General features: G+C 44.2%; 1 protein-coding gene across 4 annotated transcripts in view; it reads right to left on the reverse strand.

Annotated features, from left to right (window-relative positions):
* Positions 1-26,911, reverse strand: part of LOC142463887 (tesmin-like) — a 365,821-nt gene that overhangs the window by 321,150 nt on the left and 17,760 nt on the right. For all 4 annotated transcript variants that reach the window (XM_075566708.1, XM_075566710.1, XM_075566707.1 and 1 more), the window contains exon 2: positions 11,574-11,971. In XM_075566708.1, the coding sequence (XP_075422823.1) occupies positions 11,574-11,971 (398 nt within the window). The remainder of the gene's footprint in view (positions 1-11,573; positions 11,972-26,911) is intronic.

Raw genomic sequence — 26,911 nt, forward strand, 5'->3', positions numbered from 1 at the left:
ACAGATGGAGGGAGCATGCATGACAGAGTGTGTGTGTGTGTGTGTGTGTGTGTGTGTGTGTGTGTGTGTGTGTGTATGTCTGTCTGTGTACTGTAGGTATCCACAGTGACCATGGATTTATGTTTAAAATGTATTTGGACTCTCCCTCTCTACATCAAATAAATAATAAAATGTGGCATGCAGTATACATGGAAAAAATATCTTCTTATCTAAATGGTTCCACCTCAGTTATAAAGCATTAGTAAAACCACACCTTGAAAATGGAGTACAACGTTCGGAACCAGTCCTTAGAAACGACATTATGAACCAGAGAAAGTGCAGAGAAGAGCCACCAAATTAATAAAGGGGATGGACAATCTAAGTTATGAGGTGAGTTTAGCTAAATTAGGTTTGTTTACATGAGAAAATAAGTTTCTAAGAGGGGATATGGTAACTATATACAAATATATTTGGGACGACAGTACAAGGAGCTTTCAAAAGCATTATTCATCCCAAGGGTAGTACAAAGGACACGGTGTCATACCTTAAGGTTGGAGGAAAGGAGATTTCACCAGCAACAAAGGAAAGGGTTCTTTACAGTAAGGGCAGTTGAAATGTGGAATTCATTACCCATGGAGGCCGTGATGGCAGATACAATAGATATATTTAAAAAAAAACAGAGTTCATCAATAGTGCTCTAAATGACTATGGATAATGGAAATAACAATGTCAATTCGAATATTCTTGATAGAAGATGGCTTGATGCAGGCTATTGATATACAGGTGAGTATTGGGTATGTAGGTGAGCGCTGTGTAGAGGACATATATATTAAAGTCCTAGAGGTGTTGTGAATGAAGAGTGTTAAGCTCCATCACATCACTCCTAATGAGGACAATGTCACACACGCTTGCAACCACCCTAGTGTATACCTCCAAAGTAGAATAAAGGATAAACTCACATGAAAAAAGCCTGTTTTCTTCTTGTTGGTGGCGTGCATCCGGAAAAGTGGTAGATAGGTGGGTATTCTGCTGGAGGCAGTGTGTCAGAGCACAGCCATAAATGATCAGGAAAGCAGCTTGTGGTTAAAAGATATTCTTTATTCGGACATCATGGTGCAGTCAGGGAAATGGAGGGACTGCACCATGATGTCCGAATAAAGAATATCTTTTAACCACAAGCTGCTTTCCTGATCATTTATGGCTGTGCTCTGACACACTGCCTCCAGCAGAATACCCACATATTTAAAAAAAAATATTGGACATCTTTTTAGAATTTCTTATAGGTTGATGGATGTGTCTTATTCAACCTCACCTACTATGTAACGGTTTTCGCTGACTTGGGCCCCTTCGTTCCAACATGCTGGCATATCCCCGTATTTAGATTTAAATATTCTGAACGTTGTGATCTAAACTATATTAAAAGTTATACTGCTGCGGCAGCTTTTATTCTAACAAATCACCGGCTTTTACCTGGCTTGTTCCTGGAATGCCACGCTGTTCACCTGGAGCATGCCGCGCTCCTTTTACGTTCCCAGCCAGGGGTCATGCCCGGCTGACGCGCGGTTGATGGGTTTATTGATAATGGTTCGGATTTAAATATGCTGCAATGCTTCGCGTGTCCGCCAGATGGCAGAAAATCATGAATTGTAATGCGCCGAATCAGTAATGTGTCGGCTTGCAGGTGTTTCGTTTAAAAAAGATACTGCACCACAGTGTGCTATTGTAACTTGGCCTTGGCCTTGAGACTGAAGGAAGAGGTTGCAAAAATGTATCAATTTAGGCTTTTCATACATACAGTATTAAAGAAAGACAAAGACCAGTTTCAGTTACAGTATTCTCCAGAGACCCACCGCCATGAGTGTTCAAGTGCAGCCCGCTTTCCAAAAACCTGACAGAAGTATTTGATATGTGCCGCGATTAATGCAACAGATGATAAGATGGCAACAGTTGGTCAAATTTATCAGTATTTTATCGAAAACTATGACTTTTAAAAATTTTCGCCAACTCCTCATACGTGGAAGCGTGCAGTAAGGAAAAGGTTATGTAGTGATCCCTGTTTTCACCGTATTGAGCCCCAATTTGTTGGAGGGTATTGGTGTGTATCACCGGATTTTTCCCGTATCTATGATCATTGAGGCGGCAAAAGGCGAAGGGTCGTGTTAAAACCAACTAAGAAGTGACAGTCGCTGCCAAGCAATGCACCAGCACCAGCACCAGCACCAGCATCGGCTTCCAATGACGGTCCCACTGTCAGTGACAACCCTGAGCCTGAGTCGGATTTCGCATGCAGTTTTGATGAAGCTTGCATGTACCTAAGCGATTTCCAGCCTCACCAGCTGACTACAGGTGGACTAGTCCCGCTGCAAACTATCGACGTGGATGATCAAAAAAGCTGGACTGGCAGTGGACCGGCGCCGGCGCCAGCTGAATGGGAAATTCTATGGTGAGTTGCCGTATTATTTTGGTGGGACTGGCTGGGTACTTCTTTACTGTAGGGGGCTAACCATAACTGTACATTAAAACTTTTCATTTTGTTTTTCCTCAGAAAAGAAAACGGATAATGGGGGGATTTCGATGGATAATATTGTACTGTATGCTGATGTTTTCCGGCCGTACAGTATACTGTGTAATAAACCCGAATAAATAAATCTATGCATTTATTCTACATGTTCAGTATTGTTTCATTATGTGTCTTCTACAGTTTACTGTACAGTGGTATACAGTGCCTAACATCAATGGGCAAAAATAATTTTATCTCTAGGTGCCCTAGAACAGAAGTTCCCACGCCAATTGGCCGTGAACTTGACCGAGGCCCTAAGTAGTTCCCACGCCAATTGCGCGAATATAATATAAAATAACCCGTTCTGTGGGTATGAGCGGGTTGAAATTTGCCTGGTCCTCATGCGGGAGGACCCTTGCCATAGTGGCAAAATATCAGCCTTGCACGACACCCGGAACCGGAGGTACCAAAAGACAGTTTAAAAGCACATTACCAAAGTGGCTTTTTTTCTGCCATGCAAGTCAATGGCAGAAACCTGAACTTTAACATCACCCTGACTCCGTTCTGTTGCCACGAGAGGGTCGCAATTTGCCATGCAATCCTGCCGCAACTAGGACTACATGGTGCCCTCTAGGTTGAACAGAACCGGAGTTATGGGTTCCAGGTTTCTGCTCATTCTGACTTAGCCGGTTCAAAGCTTTCTCCGCCATTACGCTCAATGGTAGGACCCTCCTCGCCGGCATGACCCTTTCTCGCCGCCAGTACTGCTCGGACCCTCTTGGGATGAAGTGAGGGGGTTCCTAACATCTAGGGGCAAAATGAATTTTATCTCTAGGTGCCCTAGAACAGAAGTTCCCACGCCAATTGACCTAGTTCCCACGCCAATTGCGCGCTCATTGCTCTTTTTTTACAATGTTGCCGAGCTTGCGGCTTTGCGGTCAGGCAGTAAAAAAACAGTGCAGCAATTCAACATGTTCTTTTATTGGTGGAGTCAGTACAAAAACATTTATTTACAAATACTGTACAATGTTGAAACATTTAAAGTGCACAGCAATTCTAACCATCAACACACAATAATACATACTGCAGCCTGTGCATGGGGCACAGGGAGTTAAAGTGACTTGCTTTTTATGTACTGTTTTTGGGGGTTGTACACTGTATTTGGGGGTTTATTCATCAAATTATTATGATGAACTGCCTTTTGAAATGACACTGCTGTTAACTATTTCAGCCACACACCTCCAGAGTTTTTAATCCCTCCCTAGCCAAGCGTCAATCGGCTGAGTCACCCTAGCCTACCATCCCCCTCTCTCCACTGGGTCGTTGATCTTCTGCATATTGCCATTGTGTTCTTAATCCGCCCATAGCCGAGCTACAAACACTCAGTACGCCTGCGTCTAATCACACCATCCCCCTCCCCCAACCCTTAGAGGCCTGTTGTTTGAACGGTAATGCTTTGGAAAATCCCCTCTCGAATTGGAAATGTAAATCTGATGTGCACAGCACAGTGAGCATTGAGAGTACACTGATATTGCATCAGGGTGTGAAAACATTTGTCAGTCAGTATGGTTTACAGTCACATGTTTTAAATACAATACAGTACATTCTTTAATATCTTTAAAATAAACCTGTTGGGGTGAAGTGAGGGGGTTCCTAACATCTAGGGGCAAAATGAATTTTATCTCTAGGTGCCCTAGAACAGAAGTTCCCACGCCAATTGACCTAGTTCCCATGCCAATTGCCCTAGTTCCTACGCCAATTGCGCGCTCATTGCTCTTTTATTACAATGTTGCCGAGCTTGCAGTACTATCAAAGGAGCAAATGGAAACAATGCACAGTACAGTAAGACAAATCAACATGTTCTTTTATTGGTGCAGTAAGTTCAAAAACATTTATTTACAAATACAATGTTGAAGCATTTTAAGTAACAGTAGGGCAAAACATGTACAGTACAATACACTTCAGCACAACAGTATGGTCTCACTCAAAGTCCTCCACATTGTCCGTCCATGGCCGATTCCTTGCATGGCGCAAAACGCCATTAATGCAGTCTCTAACGCCTTTCATTACAGGATCTGTAACTGAATAAAAGCGCCGCATTTCTTCCACAATGTTTTTCCTTAAATTGACAGGAAGGGCCTTTTTTACGTTATTCCCATCGTAGTTCACTTTGAAGGCACAGTCGCAGTACAATGAGTAGGGAACATGGTGCTTAAAAATGATCAAGGCATACTTGTGGGGTACACCAGCACTCCTCACCCTATATTTCTCCCTGAGCGCCGGTGGCAGATCGCACAGGGTGATGTCGGGCCCCGTTTTGATGCGAGCAGGTGTAGGTCTATTGGGAACGGGTGTGCTTGAGGCGACGGGCGATGGTCGGTTGTCTGGGAGGAAGCTTTCCTCCGGTCTTGGTTGCCGTGTTGTCTCCTGGCGTGGTCTTTACGGGGTTGTCATGTCCTCCTCAACGGCATACATGTACACTACATCTTCTGGTGGAGGGGGTGCGCTTGCTGATGGAAGGGGGTCGAAGGTCCCATTCATCACATCCATGTCACTCCCCTGCTCTGGGGGCGGGGAAACAGGGGCATTAGCACCGAGCAAATAATGTATGCCCGCTATGTCAGCCTCTATCTTCTCCATCCGTCGATCCATCCGTTGTTCCATTTGTAGCATCCGTTGCTCCACATTTAGCATTGTCTCCAGAAGCACATCTATCTTTGCCAGCACAAGAGAATTCCCGGGGAGATCCACACTTATCCCATTCAGCATCCGGTCTAACGAGCTGCTTCTTGTGCATGGCGTGTGGACATCTGGGGGGATGGGTGCAATGGAGGATGAGATGGGGGTTCCATGGAGAGAAGCGGCATCGATGGAGAGTGGAGGAGGTGACCTGTGGATACCCGGTAGAGGAGAAGCGGCAGCGTCGTCGGAGAGGGATGGAAAAAGTGACCTTTGGATTTCCGGGCGAGAAGCAGAGTCGTCTAAGAGCAGAGGAGACAGTGACCCGTGGATTTCAGAGGCGGCAGCGTCGTCAGATGGAACCGGAGAAGATGGGGGTGGAGAAGACGGGCTGAAGTTTTCCGGGACAGCTACAGCAGAGTCGTCGAAGCATATGGGAGTAAGTGGTCTGCGGATTCGATGGGTTGGCTGCCATTCGTTCTGCGTCGAGAGTACATCACCGTATATCTTATTGACATAATGAGGCTTACGTCTTAGAAAACCCTTAACCTTTGGGGTCAGCAGAAGGTTTTCTTTATTGGCCTTAGCCTGTCGCTTTGCCCTTGGCGTGGAAACGGCAACCGCCTTTCGCTTTTTCAGCATGACAGGCACGGCAGAGGTGAGTGGGTTCTTGCGTCCATAGAAACGGGGATGCTCCATGGAAGCAGGTGGCACAATGCAGTATCTGGACAAGGGCAAGTTCAGATAAAGATCATCGAGTGGTGGGCTATGCAAAGTGTGTGACCTTTTATGCATGGCTACCAGGTACAGGTGTTGAAAGTGGGCGTACTCTAATGTGAGTCATTACCGTATAAATACACCATCCATTTTGTGGATTCACTGCACATTGAATACACATCGACTAAACATCGAATATACATTCTTGTGTTTGTATTTCTTTCTACTCGCAGCAATGCCTGTTAAAAAGATTTCAAAGGATCTCAGCATGCGAATTAAAGAGATGTACACGAGCGGACACCGAATTGCTGCTATCCAATGCTGGTTAGCTACTTCTGGCCCCGTTGTACAATTAAGCACCGTGGGCTATCATGCATACGGAAAAAACAGAGACCGGAAAAAGGCACCAAGGGTAACTAACGCGTAAGTATATTTATAAAACTTAACAAAAAAAATATAGAAAACTGTACTGTACGTACTGTACTGTTCATACAGTACAGTACATCTACAGTACAGTTCTGTATCTACTGTAATACTGTTGTTATTTCAGTTGATTTATATTACAACATAGTTTGTCTATTTATATTTATAGTACAGCAGTCTATATTATTTGTATATTTCAATTTATTTAATATTACAACATTATATTTACAGTATATACATTTTATATTGCTGCATATTAATAAAACAATATATATTCTTTACATTGTAGGGAGACAACTCTTCTGGTGGACAAAATAAGTGAGGAGAATGATGAGAGGAGTGCATTAAGGGTTAAAAACACTCTGCAGGAAAAGCACAATCTGACTGTATCCGAGAGCAGCATAAAGAAGATGAGACGCAGCATTGGATGGAAATATGGACGTGTGAGGTTAGTACTAGACAGTACAGGAGATAAAAGTGTTGTTTAGCAAACTGTACTGCACTGTGCCGCTAAAAATTTTTATTCCTTGTCATTACAGAGCGTATCCCATGATACGGGACGCAAACAAAATCAAGAGAGTGCTCCAGGCCCAGGCATGGATCGACAGTGGGGAGACTTTCCAGGATTGCATCTTCACTGATGAGTCTACTGTGTCACTGGAGAGATTTGCAAGCTTTGCATTCCACAAAAAAGGCCGCATATCTTTGAAGCCGCGGCCAAAACACCCTGTGAAGCTGCATGTGTGGGGTGCCATCTCTAGGTGTGGACCGGGATGCATTGTCATCTTTGAAGGTAAAATTTATCAAATATAATGTTGCCTAATGCATTGTACTTGACTAGTGTTGCCTTACCGTATGCACTGTACTGTACTATTGTGCAGTTTTTTGAGCACTTTTCTTTTCTTGCTACTGCTGCGGCCAAGTTTATTCGAGCATTTGCCCGTTCTTGGCCGCAGCAGTATCCTGGCGCGCGCCGGAGGGTGACGGGTGCGCGCCGAAGCAGCGGAAGAGCGCCCTCCGATCGGGGCGCTCTCCCTACCGCTGCCTGGTCCGCCGGGTCCCCCGGATCCCCCTCCCTCGGGGAGCCCTGGACGCGCGTGCAGGGGGCGCAGGCACCCGATGACGCGTGACCGCGCATCGGAGATGCGCGGCACGCCGAGGGGCTGCCACTTGCAAGCCGGGAAATCTCCCGGCTTGCGGTACTGGCCACACTGCAATAAAGTGTGTCGCCAGTGTATAGGAATCATGAATAAAGCTTTCTTCCAAGACAACATTGTGCCCGAGATACATCACACGCGAGTTCCCCGATGGTCACTGCTTCTACCAGGACAACAATCCCAAGCACACCGCGTCAACGGCGCATATCCTTGAGCGCGGCATAAACTGGGTGAAGACGCCAGCGGAGTAAGTGCAGTAGACCGTGTCCCATTTTTGTTCCCCACTGTTTTTAGCTCTTAAACCAATTGTCCTTTCTTTCCAATGACAGGTCGCCAGACTTCAATCCGATCGAAATGGTCTGGCATCAGCTGAAAGACCATATCCGTAAAGTGGCGAAACCCTCCAAAAAGGATGAGTTGGCGAAAGGCATAATGAGTTTTTGGAACGATGTACTCACCGTGGAACGCTGCAATAAATATATAGACCATATTGCCACTGTGTTGCCCATTGTCATCGTGCGTAATGGGCAAGCATCAGGAAAGTAGTACCGTGCTGTAGTATTGTAAGTACAGTATGATACAGGTAAGTATGGCACAGAATTTTTCTTTCCAGATAGTAAGAGTATACACTACAGTAGTTAGTTTATTCTTTACAGAGAGAGCAGCACCAGCCATCAGGTTCAAGTACAGAACATAGAATTTAACCATAGTCAGAGTATACAGTAATAACAGTATACAGTAGACTAGTTTGACAGTACTACAGTAACTGCGTACTAACTGCTCCATTTTTTTCTTTCCAGAGAGAAAGCTGCACCAACCACCTACAGTAGTTCTGCCATAATACAGCACAGTACACACATACAGTACAGTACAGTAACTGCACTAATTTTTTGTTTTCTTGTCGTTTCAGGAAAAAGGGTGGCCTAGGGGTGGGTGGGGTGTTGCGTCCAGTCTAATCTGCTTGTACTGTACAGTCAAATGTACAGTATATAAACAGCAGTAATTATGTACACAAAACCTCTCCTCTCTCAATGAACTACTGTACTGCAGACAGAATGAGGAAAAGATAAAGACGGAAAAAAAATATTACTACAGTATACAGTATATAGTATACAGTATATAGTATACAGTACATTACAGTACTGTATATAGTATTAAATAATATTCTTATAAATGTGCATTACTCATGTTTCCCCATGTTTTACAAATGTTTTCCAAATGGTTATCCAATTTCAATCTGCCAAAAGAACTTAATAAAGACTGCATTACTGTATGTATTATTCCTGATTATTATTTTTATATTTGTATTTTTTGGTTCCTGATAAAATAAAATAAATATTTATTCACTTTCCTGCGAATTATAATCATTGACAACCACCCCTACAGTGCAATATCAGTGTACTCTCAATGCTCACTGTGCTGTGCACATCAGATTTACATTTCCAATTCGAGAGGGGATTTTCCAAAGCATTACCGTTCAAACAACAGGCCTCTAAGGGTTGGGGGAGGGGGATGGTGTGATAGACGCAGGCGTACTGAGTGTTTGTAGCTCGGCTATGGGCGGATTAAGAACACAATGGCAATATGCAGAAGGTTAACGACCCAGTGGAGAGAGGGGGTTGGTAGGATAGGGTGACTCAGCCGATTGACGCTTGGCTAGGGAGGGATTAAAAACTCTGGAGGTGTGTGGCTGAAATAGTTAACAGCAGTGTCATTTCAAAAGGCAGTTCATCATAATAATTTGATGAATAAACCCCCAAAGACAACCCCCAAATACAGTACATAAAAAGCAAGTCACTTTAACTCCCTTTGCCCCATGCACCAAATATGTTTTGTGGCAGAAGAATTTAATAAAGGCTGCAGTATGTATTATTGTGTGTTGATGGTTAGAATTGCTGTGCACTTTAAATGTTACAACATTGTACAGTATTTGTAAATAAATGTTTTTGTACTGACTCCACCAATAAAAGAACATGTTGAATTGCCTCACATTGTTTCCATTTGCTCCTTTGACAGTGTAACAAATATAGAGGCTTGCTGCACTGTTTTTTTACTGCCTGACCGCAAAGCCGCAAGCTCGGCAACATTGTAAAAAAAGAGCAATGAGCGCGCAATTGGCGTAGGAACTAGGGCAATTGGCGTGGGAACTAGGTCAATTGGCGTGGGAACTTCTGTTCTAGGGCACCTAGAGATAAAATTCATTTTGCCCCTAGATGTTAGAACCCCCCTCACTTCACCCCAACAGGGTCCGAGCAGTAATGGCGGCGAGAACGGGTCACGCCGGTGAGGAGGGTCCTACCATTGAGCGTAATGGCGGAGAAAGCTTTGAACCGGCTAAGTCAGAATGAGCAGAAACCTGGAACCCATAACTCCGGTTCTGTTCAACCTAGAGGGCTCAGATTCGGTCACCATGTAGTCCTAGTTGCGGCAGGATTGCATGGCAAATTGTGACCCTCTCGTGGCAACAGAATGAAGTCAGGGTAATGTTAAAGTTCAGGTTTCTGCCATTGACTTGCATGGCAGAAAAAAAGCCACTTTGGTAATGTGCTTTTAAACTGTCTTTTGGTACCTCCGGTTCCGGGGGTTGTGCAAGGCTGATATTTTGCCACTGTGGCAAGGGTCCTTCCGCATGAGGGCCAGGCGAATTTCAACCCGCTCAGACCCACAGAACGGGTTATTTTAAATTATATTCGCGCAATTGGCGTGGGAACTACTTAGGGCCTCGGTCAAGTTCACGGCCAATTGGCGTGGGAAATTCTGTTCTAGGGCACCTAGAAATAAAATTTATTGTGCCCCCAGATGTTAGGAACCCCCTCACTTCACCCCAACAGGGTCCAAGCATGTACAGTACTGTACTTTAAAATAAATTAAATATGCAATTTTACTATTACTGCGCGCGCACGCACAGACTGTGTTGAACCGCGAAGGTATTAGACTTCAAAGACAACAGCTCGCAAACGCCCCCATGTGTTTTTACATGGCATTGCAGTATTGCAGACAGCGGGAATAAAATGTTTAAATCATAGCCGCGAAAATAACGCAATACATCCCGGGCTAAAACGATACAAAACCGCACATCACCGGGATATTCCGAAATTCGCTGAGCTAGCCGAGTTCGAATAAAGTTGGTCGCCACTGTATTTAATATATTGTATATGTACAAATGATGTATCCTTCCCTCTTCCCCTAACCCCCCCCCCCTTGTGATTTCAACCAATTATATGTATGCATGTACCCCACTTTTTTTTTACATGTATATTGTTTTGGTTAATGCTCAAGAACACTATTAACCACTTTTGGCTAATAGAGATCTTGGGCATTTGTCATATTAACGATTGCCAAATATCGCACCTGCTAAATCATTACTGCAATTTTGATGTATACCAAATCAGTAATAACGCACACGGGGAGAGGGGGGAAGAGGAGTTGTGTCTGTGATACTCACACAGACACACATACACACCTCCCCCTGCCAGTGTGCATTTAGATCAGGGGCAGCAGAGTTCAGCAGGGCTCCAGCAAGCTTTGTCCTCAGCCCTCACACTGCCTGTCTCCTGCTCTCCAATGAGTACTCCCCCTCACTGGGGAGTGCTGCGGTGATTAACAGGTCAGTCATCCCTGCGCACAGTACAGGCGCCAGGGGGGACATTTGAGGCACCAGGAATTTTTGTGTGGATCTGTGTGTATATTATGCACATATATAGTTAATAAAGTAATAACTAGCTTACAATTACGACTACAAAGAACAAATCTTCATAACCACATATACTGCTTTCAATGGGGTCTAGTCGGCCCTACTTAAATATGATGATTTTAGAGTTCTAATAGAAAATCTCTCTCCTCAAATAGATATCTAATAGAAAATTGCATCATCAGCAATAGTGATGAGGATTAAAAAAAAAGATTAAATACTTAAAGTGGAGCTGCACCTTAAATGTTCAGTTTTTTCTAATTTGTCATTCCTAAAAACAAGAAGCTATTTTTCTGGAATGCAAAGCAGAGTTTTTCAAGTCAACAGAGCAAAAATGTTTGTATTTATATAGTAGTGTACTATACCTTAAAAATAAAAAAAAGCTATCAATGCTAAAGAGCAAACAAAAATATAACTTTAGTCTTACTGGTATCATTTTAACATTACGCTGTAATTTTTCATCCTGACTCCATGAACTCAAAGGTAGAATGGAATGTTTTCTTTGCTGTGTTAATAAGGAAGAAAGCAATTGAACATTGTAAGAATTTTGCTGCATTTTTTCATAGTCTTCAATGACTTCAATGTCTTCCTGGCTAATATTAAAAGCTGAGTCAATCTGTACTGCATTTTTGCAATCAAAATCAATTGAATGTTTAAAATAATCCATCCCATCAACTGTATTCAAAAGACTATCTTCATCCAAAGAGGACTGGTCCACTATAATTGTACTTTGTGTGCTTCCAACTCCATCATGAATTTGATCGTCAACATCGTCAAGCTGTTTTATTATTTTCTCAGTTGATTTATCTGTATTGAGAACTTCTCCTGTAAAACAATACAGCACAAACAAATCAATAACATATTTGCTGTGTCTTTTTTGTAAATAGGACTATAATAAAGTAGTAGAAAAAATAATATTAAGTTGCTTAGAAGTCATCAATAATAGGAAACAAGAAAAGTAAATACTAGATAAGAGTACATACATTATGTGAGCCGACCAACTCCTACAATATATATATTGTACTATTTCTATTTGTGTCTCAGAGCGCTGACCAAATCTCTTTATTTAAGTAATAATCCCCGAAGAATAGGGCATTATTGGGCAGTAATGCCCTGTTTTGAGATGATTATTACTATTATAGGCTAAATGTAGGCTTGGTTTTTTTTTTTTACATTTTCCATAAAAAAGATACACTTTTGTAGTCATATTTATTTTTATCAGCATGATAGCCTACATTGTTTTGCATTCACAGCAAGTTTATTAAAAGGAAATTGTATACACACAACCCCCTCTATACACACACACACACACACACACACACACACACACACACACACACACACACACACACACACACACACACACACACACACACACACACACACTATGCAGCCCCCTTCTATACACACACACTATGCAACCCCCCTCTATATACACAAACACTCTGCAGCCCCCCTCTATACACATAAAGTGCACTTTCCCCAACCCCCTGGAAGATAAAGCGTCTACGGTGTGTATGCGTTACCTGTGGCTCGCAGGAGACCTATACCTCCACCGCGGGGAGCCTGGGGTGTACCTGATTAGATATGTGACAGCGTCTCCACCTGCGTGGGTTCCCAACTATGCGGGATAACCCCGTGCAGGACCATATATGTACAACACACACTGATGCAATAAAACAGTAGCACTTTACTGTTGGGCATTTACAGTATGCAATGACAAACAATGATAACAATAATACTAATGGTTACAGCTAACCATACAGCCTCGCACAGCCTTTTCCCACCACTGTGTTACCCGACACTGTGTCTACGGTACCTGACGGAGCCCTCGGGCATCCAACCATTGTCCACAAGAGTCCCCACCCCTATATGTGGTCAGCGCTGCCACTATGGTGTGTGTTACTCGGTTGGTGCACTTAGTGATGTAGGTACCTGCCGGGTGCTCCAGCACCCGGGCGCGCCGACTGGGAGGCCAATGTGACCCGCTGATCCAGCGATGTCATCCGCCTCCGCGTAGGTGGTATCCAGCTTGAGTGTCCCACGTATGGATAGTTTTTATCCCTTGCAGAGTGATCTGGTCCCAGATCACAATCCTCAGTGTTGCGCAACATTGGAGCTGTGTCCCTAAACTCAAGCAGCTAATGGGGCAGTGTCCCTACCTTAGGGCCTGTCCCTGTAGCAGCCACAATCTAGTCGGGGCCTAGGGGAATGTCTGGCCTAGAGCAGGAGTGACAGACCCTGCACATATCTCTTACCCCTATCCTGTCCCAGCACCGACTGACTAGCGTGGTTAGAGCGCGCGAAATGTATCCTTTCCCTGGTGCAGGGAATGCTGCAGCCCTATTGGCGCTGCTTGGGCACCTGACTGCCTGCCCCTATGCCTGCTGGGGGCTGTAGACCCTGCGGAGCCTATCCTGATAATGACTGCCGCTGCAGCTCTCTCTGCGCATGCGCGGCCAATCATAACATGGCGGCGCCCTGCAAAGGGAGCCGCCAGAGCCTCTGCCGAGCCCGCCGCCAGCACCTGCGCACCCTGTAACACCGCCGGGACCTGCTGCACACTCCGCCCACTCCCCCACTGCAGCAGGGGTAAGCGGGGGGGGGAAAACGGGGACCGGGGGACCCTGCTATACACACAAACACACTTTGTAGCCCCCCCTCCTCTACAGCCACAAAACACACTACGACCCTCCTCCACACTCAACACACACACAGCAGTCCTCCATCTACACCCACAAAACACACACGCACCAACAAAACAGACTGCAGCCCCCTCTATATCCACAAACCACACCCCAGCAGCCTGCCCCCTCTACACCCACTGCAGCGCCCTGTAAACCCACACACTGCAGACACACATAAAAATACTCTGCACTCCTCCTCCACCCACAAAACACACACTGAAGACACAGTGCAGCCCCCCCTCTCCAACCACAAAACACACACTGTCGACACACACAAAACAAGGAAACAGACTCTGCCACCTCTATTTCCACATCCACAAAACACACACCAGCAGGCCCCTCCCTACATCCACTGCAGCCCCCCTGTAAAAGCACACGCTGATGAAACACACTGCAGCCCCCCCTCTACACCCACACCAAGAAAACAGACTCTGCTGCCCCCTCTACACCCGCAAAACACACACTAACAGAAGACACACACCAATAAAACACTCTGATGGCCCCCTTTACACCCACAAAACACACAACAGACACACACACATCTTTTCCCTCACTCGCCTGTGCGGAACTCTCTGCAGACACAGTGGGGGAGGAGTCAGTACCTTCCTGCTGCCACCTGTCCAATCACCTCCCCTGTCTAAGAGCTGATCTCACTCTTTGTGAATGAGAACTGAAAGCTGATTGGCTGAAAAACTTGGCAGGGTGCCAAAAATTTCAGGCCATTACTGATTGGATAATGCCCGTAATTTTAAACAATCATAGAGCAGGGATTTCAATAATACCCGGAATTTAACAGCTTTCGCCAATAATGAAAAGTTAATACTATTGGTCTCATTAATACCCTATTATTATTAGGTGTGTATGCGGACACTGTTTGTGTGTGTGTATATATATATATATATATATGTATGTAACATATATATATATATATATATATATATATATATATATATATATATATATATATATATATATATATGTATGTAACAGGGTATGTCCAGCTGTACCTGTTTCTCTCCACATAGTGTATCCGCTATGTAAGCCCTGTTAAGATCCAGGCATTAGCAGGTTAATCTGTGGGCCATTAACCCCCCTTCTGCTTCTCTAGAAAGTGAAGGAATGTAGGTGGTGTCTCATGGCTTGTGTACAGTCCCCATGTAGGTGGGTACAGTCCATGAGCCCGCCCCATCCAGAGCTGTCTATGGGAGAAGCAAAAGTTAGCGGGCGAGTCTTTTCCCCCTGCTCTTCAGAGTAAGGAGGTAGAGAGGCTGCCTCTCCACCTCATGGTGTGAAGAGGTGAGCTTTGCCCCCTGCTCCTCCTGGAGTAAGGAGGGTGAAGGAGCCCTCTCTGAGCCCTGGCTAGGGTGTAGGACGGTGAGCGAGGTGGGTGCTGTGAATCTTCCCCATGGCGGGGTAAGCTTGCTTATTTTAGGCTGGCTAGTCTAAAGACCACCTGGAGCAGAGAGCACTAGAGAGGAAAGTGCACCGTCTAGAAAGAATGGTGCAAGTGGAGTGTGATATGCTGCAAGAAGAGCTGATGAAGAATGCCCTGTAGTAAAGATCCTATCAAGATGCCTCTGCCTAAGGTGTCATTTCCCGGGCAGGAGTGTAGTGATGGGGGCTGACACCTACACTTCGTGGGATCCAAAACTGCTGGAGCCGCTGGCACCACTGGGAAGAACCCAGAGACCTGTGTGAGCCAGTCCTGTCATGTCTCATACCATCAAGCAGACTACTCAGACCTTCTGCAAACCAACAGGTAGAGAACCATACCAGCGAGGTAATGCATCCACTCCCATACACTGGTTCCAAAGTGAGGTTGGGGGGGGGGACAAATGTGTTACATATTATATATATATATATATATATATATATATATATATATATATATATATGACAGAAATAAAGACAGCGTCTGAGGGGTGACTCACTTGGCCAAATTGACCCTATTCTAAGAATAAATATGTGATTATATAATATAAACAGATGATAATATATTAACAAGAAATGCTAGAGTGAATAATACAGTATATACAGTTAGGTCCGGAATTATTTGGACACTGACACAATTTTCATAATTTTGGCTCCGTACGCCACCACAATGGATTTGAAATGAAACAACCAAGATGCAATAGAAGTGCAGACTTTCAGCTTTAATTAAAGGGGTTGAACAAAAATATTGTATGAAACGTTTAGGAATTGCAACCATTTTCATACACAGTCCCCTTATTTCAGGGGCTCAAATGTAATTGGACAAATTAACACAATCATAAATAAAATGTTCATTTTTAACACTTTGTCGAGAATCCTTTGCAGGTAATGACTGCTTGAAGTCTGGAACACATGGACATCACCAAACGCTGGGTTTCCTGCTTTGTGATGCTTTGAAAGGCCTTTACTACAGCTATCTTAAGTTGTTGTTTGTTCGTCGTTCTTTCTGCCTTAAGTTTTGTCTTCAGCAAGTGAAATGCATGCTCGATCGAGTTGAGATCAGGTGATTGACTCGGCCATTGCAGAATATTCCACATCTTTGCCTTAAAAAACTCCTGGGTTGCTTTCGCAGTATGTTTTGGGTCATTGTCCATCTGTAAAGTGAAGCGCCATCCAATCAACTTTCGCTGAATTTGGCTGAATCTGAGCAGACAATATATCCCTATACATTTCAGAATTCATCCGGCTGTTTCTGTCGTCTGTCACATCATCAATAAACACTAGTAACCCAGTGCCATTGGAAGCCTTCCATGCCCACAATCACACTGCCTCCACTGTGTTTTACAGATGATGTGGTATGCTTCGGATCATGAGCCGTTCCAAGGCTTCTCCATACTTTTTTCTTCTTATCATTCTGGTACAGGTTGATCTTAGTTTCATCAGTCCAAAGAATGCTGTTCCAGAACTGGGCTGGCTTTTTTAGATATTGTTTGCAAAGTCTAATCTGGCCTTTCTATTCTTGAGGCTTATGAATGGTTTGCACCTTGTGGTGAACCCACTGTATTTGCTCTCGTGAAGTCTTCTCTTTATGGTAGATTTGGATAATGATATGCCTACCTCCTGGAGAGTGTTCTTCACTTGGCTGGATGTTGTGAAGGGGTTTTTCTTTACCATTGAAAGGATCCTACGATCATCCACCACTGTTGTCTTCCGTGGACGTCCAGGCATTTTTGTGTTGCAGAGCTCACCAGTGCGTTCTTTTTTTCTCAGAATGTACCAGACTGTTGATTTGGCCACTCCTAATGTTCCTTCTATCTCTCTGATGGATTTTCTTTTTTATTGCAGCCTAAGGATGCTCTGTTTCACTTGCACTGAGAGCTCATTTGACCGCATGTTGTGGGTTCACAGCAACAGCTTCCAAATGTGAATGCCACACCTAGAATCAACTCCAGACCTTTTACCTGCTTAATTGATGATGAAATAACTAAGGAATAGCCCACACCTGCCCATGAAACAGCTTTTGAGTCAATTGTCCAATTACTTTTGGTCCCTTGAAAATGAGGGGGCTACATATTAGAGATGCAATTCCTAAACCCTTCCTCCAATTTGGATGTGAATACCCTCAAATTAAAGCTGATAGACTGTACTTTAAGCCCATATTCATTATTTAACTGTAACTTGAACTTATTTTGATACACAGCCAAAATAACAAAACTTGTATCAGTGTCCAATTATTTACGGACCTAATATATATATATTGTTTGGCTGATTTAATGTGCAAGATAACAAATATAATAACAATATTGTACAATAAACACCCTTGCCACTAGAAGATTAATAAAATGGAAACAGTATATTAAACAAATATATGTAGCCTAAAAACATATAGTGACAATGGGTGTGTAGAAATAAAAAATAAGTCCGAAGTCCATGAAAATAAAAATCACAATATGCATGTGATAAATACGGAAAAACCTTGATGTAAAAATCTTGGATTCTGGCTGCTTCTTTTCTCCGGGTTCAACAACCTCCCGTCCAATACCTACAGTAGCGACATCTTTTATTGCACTAAATGCCGGCGGCATGCCGGGATCTACCCCAGCTGCCGCCAGTAAAAACCGTGCGCCGCCGCGTTTCCCCCACGCACCCCACCTCCACTTCGCGCGCAATTTACCCCCCCTTCCCGACCCCGGCTCCTGCTCTGCCCCTCTGCTTCCCCGCACCCCCGCTTACCTTAATTTGATCTCCAGGGGTGTCGGGGAAGCCTGGGGAAGACGGGGAAGACGGGGAAGACGGGCGCGCATGTTACTGTGACGTCACAGTGCGCCGCCACGCGCCGCGGCTACCCGCTTCCCAGACGCATGCAGCCGGCGGCTTTTACTCGAATAAAAGCTGCCGCTGCTGTATCAGAGAAAAAGAAAAAAGTGCCCAATCCTCGTGTGATAAAAAAATACAAAGGTTTAATAAAACAATAACTCAGACAAATTCAAACTCACAAATTCGCCAAAATTTGAAAGCGTGGTATGAGATGAAACTCATGTGGCAACATAGCTGAAGTGACCGCCGTCTGCTTGCTCCACTGGAACACGTGACTTCTGGGACCTCACTGCTGGTGATACTGATGTAAAGAGGAAATCCGGTTGCGGAAGAAACGCGTAGGGTCCCATGTTGAGAAGAGACCTACGGTGGCTGACTGATAGCCATTTCGCAATGAACAGTGAAAGCATAGCTGCCGTTCTTGCTGGGATTACTTGTGTAGCAGCACTCCCCTAAACCAGGAAATTTAACTCTGCCATCTCTAGGTTGCCAGAGGACCTTTACATCAGTAATACCAGCAGTGAGGTCAGATAAGACTTTGCCAAACAATATCTAAAAAAAGCCAGCCCAGTTCTGGAACAGCATTCTTTGGACAGATGAAACTATGATCAACCTGTACCAGAATGACGGAAAGATAAAAGTATGGAGAAGGCTTGGAACGGCTCATAATCGAAAGCATACCACATCATCTGTAAAACACGGTGGAGGCAGTGTGATGGCATGGGTATGCATGTCTTTACAATGGCACTGGGTCACTAGTGTTTATTGATAACAGAAGACAGAAGCAGCCGGATGAATTCTGAAGTGTACAGGGATATATTGTCTGCTCAGATTCAGATGGTGAAAGACAGGGTTGCAGACCTGTCTAAGACATGCAAATGAACATACAGTAATATTTACAGTTGCTATATGCTTTACTGTGGAGGGTTTTTGTCCCTTTTTTGTTACCCACCATAACCTTAATAAGTATGGTGAATACCTACTTTTAATCTCAAACCAGCATAGCCAGTAACCAACCTCACACTGATGATACCCATCAAGGTTGAAACATGTCTGTGAGTGGGTTTACTGGCTTTGCATCTCACCCCAGCCTTTGCTTAAAAGCTGTGTTTAAAGCAGCATGCTTTGGCTTAAGGGTTGCTCGTGTAATATGAGCTTGAGATAAAAGGTGGAACTGTGTGCTCATTTGCATGTCATTTCCCAGAATCCCTTGCTGCAGTGGAAGTGCTGTGTGCTGGGCAATAATGGTGAAAGACAGGGTTGCAGACCTTTCTAAGACATGCAAATGAACATACAGTATTATTTACAGTTGCTCTATATATATATATATATATATATATATATATACACACACACACACACACACACACACACACACACACACACACATATACATACATAGGACAAGCTTTCGAGAGTTCTCCTCTCTTCCTCAGGTCAGCAATACTTAAGGAAGAGAGGAGAACTCTCGAAAGCTTGTCTTATGACATAAATTGTTAGTCCAATAAAAAAAATTTCACCTAATACTGAAGAACTAATTTATTCTGCACTATTGCAACTGGACTAACATGGCTATTTCTTGCCGCATCACCCCTCGGGATGTGGATGATGTACGGGGCGTACTACACTGTGACGAGGATGGAGGTGATCAGACCTGAAAAAAGGTGTTATACCCGGCTGGTCATCTTCCCCTCGTATTGAGAATGAAGGGGTTAAACTTATTTGCCATGCATTGCTGTGTTTGCCCTGTCCCATCCTTTTTACCCCCCATTTGCAGGCCATTCCCTGCCTGCTGTATTAAAAGAAAATGTATTGCCTGCTATACTCCTGTTGCGACACAAGATGGAGTAGTGAGCAAACTGCAAGCGTTCATTGAAGAAACGTGGCTGCGGTTAGCAGGCTGTTTGAAGCATGGGTATCCATTTACTATTGGTTTGACCTGTAACCACAAGTCAATTGGATAAGTGGTTTGCGGTTAAGAGTACCGATAGAATGTATCCGTTCCTCGGTTAACTTTCTAACTTGAAAGGCGGCCAGTCAATTGACGTGGGAACTGTGTCAATTGACGTGAGAATTCAATGAACTTGATTCCCCCGAAGCCGACATTTCAATTAGGAAAGTTAACTCGAGACCGGAAGCACCCAGCACCCTGGTTTTTGGTGTGCAAATGTAATAAAACACCACATAACATTACATGAAAGAATTACAGTAAAAATACACCCAGAACATAATGTTTAATAAAGTGTGAAAACTGTGTGTTTAAACTGTATGGGCAGGACCTGCTCCTGGGGTGAATGAGCTGTGGGTATTTTATTCCTGACACTTCAAAGGGATTCCGCTGACCAGGCGCCCCTCAGTCTAAAGAAGTGACAGGGATGAAAGACTGCAGAGCACCCTAATGTATACATGGCCGGATTCCTGAGAAGTCGTAGATCCCAGGCCATTGACACCTTCACGCCAAACCTCAGACTAAGAGGCGCCAGAAAGAGGGTGTACACCAGGTATGCTAAGTTGCCTGGGTGTCAAGCCGACACATGCGCTTTGCAAACTGGGAAGCCTTTTTGCCCGGTTTTGCAAACTGCGGGCAACGCGGCTATTGGTGGGTTAAATATTCTCAGAATGGGGATTGGGTGCTCATGTTAAAGGTAGGCAGGAATCGTCTATACTGCTGCGGCCGAGTTTATTTGAGCATTTGCCCGGTCTCGGCCGCAACAGTAACCAGGCGTGCGCCGGGATGTGCCTGTCGCGCGCCGAAGCCGCGGAGGAGCGCCCTCCGATCGGGGCTTTCTCCCTCCGCTCGCCGGGTCCGCCGGAACCCCCTGCCGCCGTCCCCCACATCGCGGGACACCAGGGCTCCCTCGTGCGATCTAGCCACGGGACCTTTAAACCAAGACTACATTTCTTGCGCTTGTATGTAAAGGACAATCTATTTCATTCCCTTATCCCAGTAAGTGTTGTTTTAAGTGTATTCTGCAGATGTCGTGTGTTTGTCAACCCAGGAAATAAATCACAATTTATTTTGCTCCTTGTGTTCAATCAAGTACCCAGAAATATAAATGTGTTGAGAAGTTGTGTCCACCGTGACATACACGAGATGGAAGAGGCGGGAATTGTGACCGAATCGCGGAGCCCTTACACCTCACCCATCGTAGTGGTAAGAAAGAAGAATGGGTCGGTGAGACTGTGTGTCAATTACCGGATACTGAATATTCGTACAGTACCAGATCAGTATACTCTTCCCCGCATAGAAGAGATTCTCAATGCCTTAAACGGGAGTCAGTGGTTCAGCGTTCGGACTTAAGATCTGGGTACTACCAGGCACCAATGAGTAAAGCAGATCAGGAAAAGACTGCCTTTGTATGTCCCCATGGCTTCTACCAATTTACACGTATGCCTCAAGGTATCTGTGGAGCTCCAGTGACATTCCAACGCCTAATGGAGAAGACTATTAGAGACATGAATCCTCGGGAATGCTTAGTCTACCTGGACAATATCATTGTCTTCGGTAAGACATTAGAAGAACATGAAGGACGGCTACTTAAAGTAATGGACCGTCTAGGCCGAGAGGGTTTGAAACTATCACTCGACAAGTGCCAGTTTTGTCACACCTCGATGACCTACGTGGGACACATTGTGTCTGCCGACGGGATCGCTACTGACCCGGCCAAAGTGGAGGCTGTAGTGAATTGGCCGTGACGAGAGAACGTCATGGAGTTGCGCTCATTCCTCAGTTTCTGTGGCTATTACCGTTGTTTTGTGGAGGGGTATTCCAGTAAGGCTAAGCCTTTAAATAACCTTCTCAAGATATACCCCGAAGATACTGGGCGAAGGGTCATATCCGTTAGACAGCCGTTCAACGATAAATGGACGACTGAATGCGAACAGGCTTTTTTGACCTGAAAAGGAGCTTAACTAAGGCACCTGTTCTCGCCTACGCTGACCCAGAACAACCAGATGTCCTCCATGTGGATGCCAGTCTTAATGGCTTAGGTGCGGTCTTGCACCAGAAGTCCCCAAAGGGTCTCCGACCGGTAGCCTACATCAGCTGCAGTTTGACCCCTAGCGAACAAAATTATCCAGTGCATATGTTGGAGTTCCTCGCTTTCAAGTGGGCCATCATGGACAAACTCCACGACTACTTATACGGCGAATCCTTTGAAGTGAGGACGGATAACAATCCCTTCACCTATATACTAAAGTCCGCCAAGTTGGACGTCACCGGCCACAGATGGCTGGCAGCATTATCAAATTATTAGTTCACACTGAAATATAAACCGGGACCCTTGAACATCGGGGCGGATGCGCTATCTCCGGTCTTTGCACCATTCCAGATGACGATGGTTGGGAGGAGATACTGGGCCCCGGGATGAGAGCCATGTGCAACAAAGCCACAGTTAGGCCGCGCGTATAGTGCCCACGACGGGCAACACGTGACGTCACCCATCACCGCTAGCGAAAGTTATATTTTGCTTTGCGGCGGCTGCGCAGGTGTACTGGCATTTGATTGGTTCAGGGGCTGTCACATGAGGCAACAGCCCTTGAAAAATCAAATATTGCCAGCTACCAAAATTCGCGATGCGACATCGCTTCGTCGCCGTCGTGCTTACTATAGGCGCACATGGCGGCGGCAATGCATTTGTTTTTGGGCAACATCGCGCCGCCGGTCGTGGGCACTATACGTGTGGCCTTATAGAGGATAGTGGCCTTTTCAGAGTTAAAAGTCGCGGATTCTTTAGGATGTCACTCTAAAGCCATTCCTGCAGCTTACTATGATCCCGGCGGAATGCATATCACCCCTGATAAAATCATATCGTGGAAGGATATGGTCCAATATCAGAGCCGGGACCCCATAGATGGTATCATCCGTCAGGCTGCCCAGAGAAACAAGCCTTCCCTCCTGAGGCATGCTACTAGCGACACGGTCACCATTCTCATGTGAGAAGCTGATAAGTTCGAGATCGACACTGGGCTACTCTATAGGGTGGTGCAATACCACAACCACCTGGATAGACAGAAACTGGTTTTACCCAGTAACCTACAACATATGGTCCTGAAGGCCCTTCACGATGAGCACGGACATCTCGATATAGACAAGACGTTCGGACTCATCAGAGACTGGTTCTTCAGGCCCAAGATGCGTGAGTCGGTGGAACGACATTGTCGAAGATGCTCCAGGTGCATTCAATGCAAAACACTACCAACCCGAGCGGCACCCATGGCTCACTTGAAAAGTTCAGGCCCCATGTATTTGGTATGCATGGACTTCCTGTGCATCGAGCCCATGGTATCTGTAACATGCTCGTCATCATGGACCATTACACATGATACGCCCAAGCATTCCCGAACAAAGACCAGAAGGCCATTACGGTGGCAAAGATCCTCTGGGAGAAATATTTCATGCATTATGGCCTACCCAACCACCTTCATTCCGATCAAGGCCGGGACTGTGAGAGCACCTTAATTCGGGAGCTATTAAAAATTCTGGATATCACCAAGTCTCGGACAACTCCGTACCACCCAGAGGGTGACGCTCTGCCAGAGCGGTTCAACTGGACGTTGCTGGACATGCTGGGCACGTTGACCGGGGCGCAGAAGACAGAGTGGAGTCGGCATGTGGAGACTCTGGTACATGCATATAACTGCACCCGCCATGAGTCCACGGGATTCTCCCCATACTTCCTTATGTTTGGGCGAGAAGCCAGGCTTCCAGTGGCTGTACGTCTACGAGTATCAATGGATGGGATACACAATGCCACCCATTTTAAATATGTGCAGAGACTTCATGAAAGCTTACAACAGGCTTATCAACAAGCCGAAAAACTCAATGCCAACATCAAAAGGCGCTATGACCATAAGGTCAGACACCGGGAAATTCGCCCTGGAGACGTCATGCTTCTCCGCAATCTGGGAGTCCCGGGAAAACACAAACTAGCCGACTGTTGGCGGGACGGCGTCTACGAAGTTGAGTCACAGATGCCTGGCCTCCTGGTCTACCGCATAAAAGACGCTGTTAGGACCAGTATGTCAGGCCAGAGTCTGCAGTCATGTTAAGCTTCCATTTTGTCTGGTCATAACTAGTTAAGATTCTGGAGTCAGCCTTTTGCTGAAATATAATTCCTGAATGCACTCAGTTTCTCTGCTAAATTGCATTTCATTCTCCCTGGCCAGGATATTACTAGATACTTTTGTGAGGTCAATTTCCTGGTGTTTTAGTAGAATATAATAGAATGGTTCTCTGCAAGAAGCAAGGTAGTGAAATAAAGTTGCTAAGACTCAAGGTCTCTTTTGATAACAGACAATGAATAAGCTATGTATTCAGAACATTGCTTGTATTGAAAAGGAAACGTCTCAAAAGTCACGCCACTAATATGTCCTGCCCCTAAATCACGCCTCTAATCAAAGCTATGCCCAAGACACACCTAGTATACGCCCAAGACACGCCTATGTTACGCCTCTAACCAATCTTTTTTTTCTTCTGTATAAAAATCATTACCCTATGAGTAATAAATAGAGACAAAGGATTTGAAACCTGGCGTGCGTTACGTTTCATTTTGTTCGTCTCCCAGGCCTGAAAAGTTCACCGAAGACCGGAGATAACAGTTGCAGGGCGTGAAAAACTTCTCCGGGGGAGTCTGCTGCAAACGGGTGCAGATGGTGTAGTATCCAGTCACAAGGCTTCAGTGTACCTGGCAGGGGAAAGGTTCCTCTCGGTGCTGAAGCCAGGGGAGGAAATAACGGATTTTCCTTTCAGTTTTGGCGTCTAGAAGTGGGAAGTTCACAGAGGTTGTGAGTATATATGTAAATTTTTATATATGATGCTTCACCCCCTCTGGGAATTTAATAGACCTAAATTGTGACTGAAGAATTGGGATAGGCCCTTTTAAACAGAATTTTTGGTAAGAGTCCAGTAAATTCTGTGCACGACTGGACTGTTGTCTCTGATCTAGCTGAACGACCATTGTATATTGTGTAAGTATAAATGTTGCAATTATTTGTCATAATTAAGCTGTTTGTCTATAAGCTACTAATGGTTTATGCTGGTCTCAGAAATCAATCAGGAATAATAGCTCAGAATAATGGTATCTGTTTTAATTGTGGTGGTTTTGGTCATTGGCAGAGAGTGTGCCACTATCAGAGTAAGAAGCAGGGAAGTGCTGCTTTGCCCGTGGGGGCTCAGAGTGAAAGTCTCTGTAAAAAAAAAAAAAAAAACACCGCTACTTTATGTAAAGCTTGTTTGTAACCCTGATGAATTTTTTCCTGAATGATTTATTGTGTGAAAGTCATGCTGATTAACATCTGTACAAAAAATATGAATATTAGTTGCTCATGATGAAATCTAAATTTTAAAAGGTTTTAAAAAGGTGTACACCGAATATAGAGAGAAATACCTCACAACAAAAGGGGAGTATATTCAGCTCGGTCCCTGGTTATAGTTTGAAAGGTTTATTCGTCCTGGCCAGGCGGATACTTTTTAAACCGGACACATTTCTTTTCGTTTGCGGTATTTCTATCTTAATAAAAGGAGGGGCACAGCCTCTCTCTTACAGTTTAAAGAATGCGAAGCATTCACATTAAAATTAACTAGCTGTGCTTAAGCAGTTTAATCATGAGAACAAGGTAATGTAGAACTGTCTTCTTTTCCGTAAAGCAGTAAGATAACACATTTCAATTTTATTTCTACAGGATTAAGATATGTCTGGGTTGTTTTTGTTTAAAATGATGGTAAGAACTCACAAGTACTGTGTGAATTAATATATTGTATTATATATGTATATAACGCCATCAATGTACATAGCGCTTCAAAAGGAGGGTGTCCGTGGTGTGAGCGGAGTGTGATGATATCTGCCTTTAGCAGCATGGAGGTCAGTTATTTTAGCGAGAATTGTCTCCGTTAAATAAGCAGTGTAGAAGCCATACAAGACAGGTAGGGTCAAGCTTGCTGTTTTTTTAGTCATGGTATAACTGTTGCATGTTTGAAGATATTTTGTTTAGTTTAAGAGAGGGCATAGTTAAAACGGGATAGCAATTGTATTGATGGAAGTTTGCAGGAATATGAGATTTCTTGCAGAAGGCATTCAGGTGAATGAATGAAAGGATATTGCATGCTCTTGTAGGCATAGACTTGGTGTTTATAAGTAATTTGAAATATTCCCGTTATTTAATTTTTGAAAGACCATACAAAATGCAGTTTTAGGACAGCGTGGAAAGCTTTATATTTAACATTAAACTAATGTTACAATTCCCTGCGTGAGGATTAATCCAGCAGTTAATATGAATTAGACAGCGAAACCCGTTATCTGTACTGTGAAATTTCTGGCTGTTTTCCCAGAAGAAAAAAAAAAAAAAAAAAGGCGCTTTGAAAATTATTTTTTTCCTTTTTAAAGTCAGAGTGTCTTTTAAAGTTAATGCTGGCCGTGTGCTCAGCACTTTGCAAAGAGTTCAAAATTATTTGTCTATTTTAAAAGGAAATCTTTTGTTCAGGATTTCAGGATTTTTTCTTATATTGTAAATGCCACAGTTGTTAAAAGACCTACTGCAGGCTTTTTCTTTTAACACAAGCAGTAAATAATTTTTGTAGTCACAACACATACAAATCTATTTACCAGTTTAATATTGCTATATATCAAAGCAACCTGTTTTCATAATTTTTTTTGTATTTTTGTATTTTTGTTCACATATATAGATAATATATGAACAAAAGAGGGGAGACACATACATAGGTTATTGAATTTATTATAACAATGTTAACTCCAAGAGCTGACAGGCCCCTGGAAAATAATAATAATACCTTTGCAGATGTCACAGCAAAGCAGGTAGCAAGCCGTCCCTA

The sequence above is a fragment of the Ascaphus truei genome, chromosome 12, assembly GCF_040206685.1.
Source record: "Ascaphus truei isolate aAscTru1 chromosome 12, aAscTru1.hap1, whole genome shotgun sequence".
Lineage (NCBI taxonomy): Eukaryota > Metazoa > Chordata > Amphibia > Anura > Ascaphidae > Ascaphus > Ascaphus truei.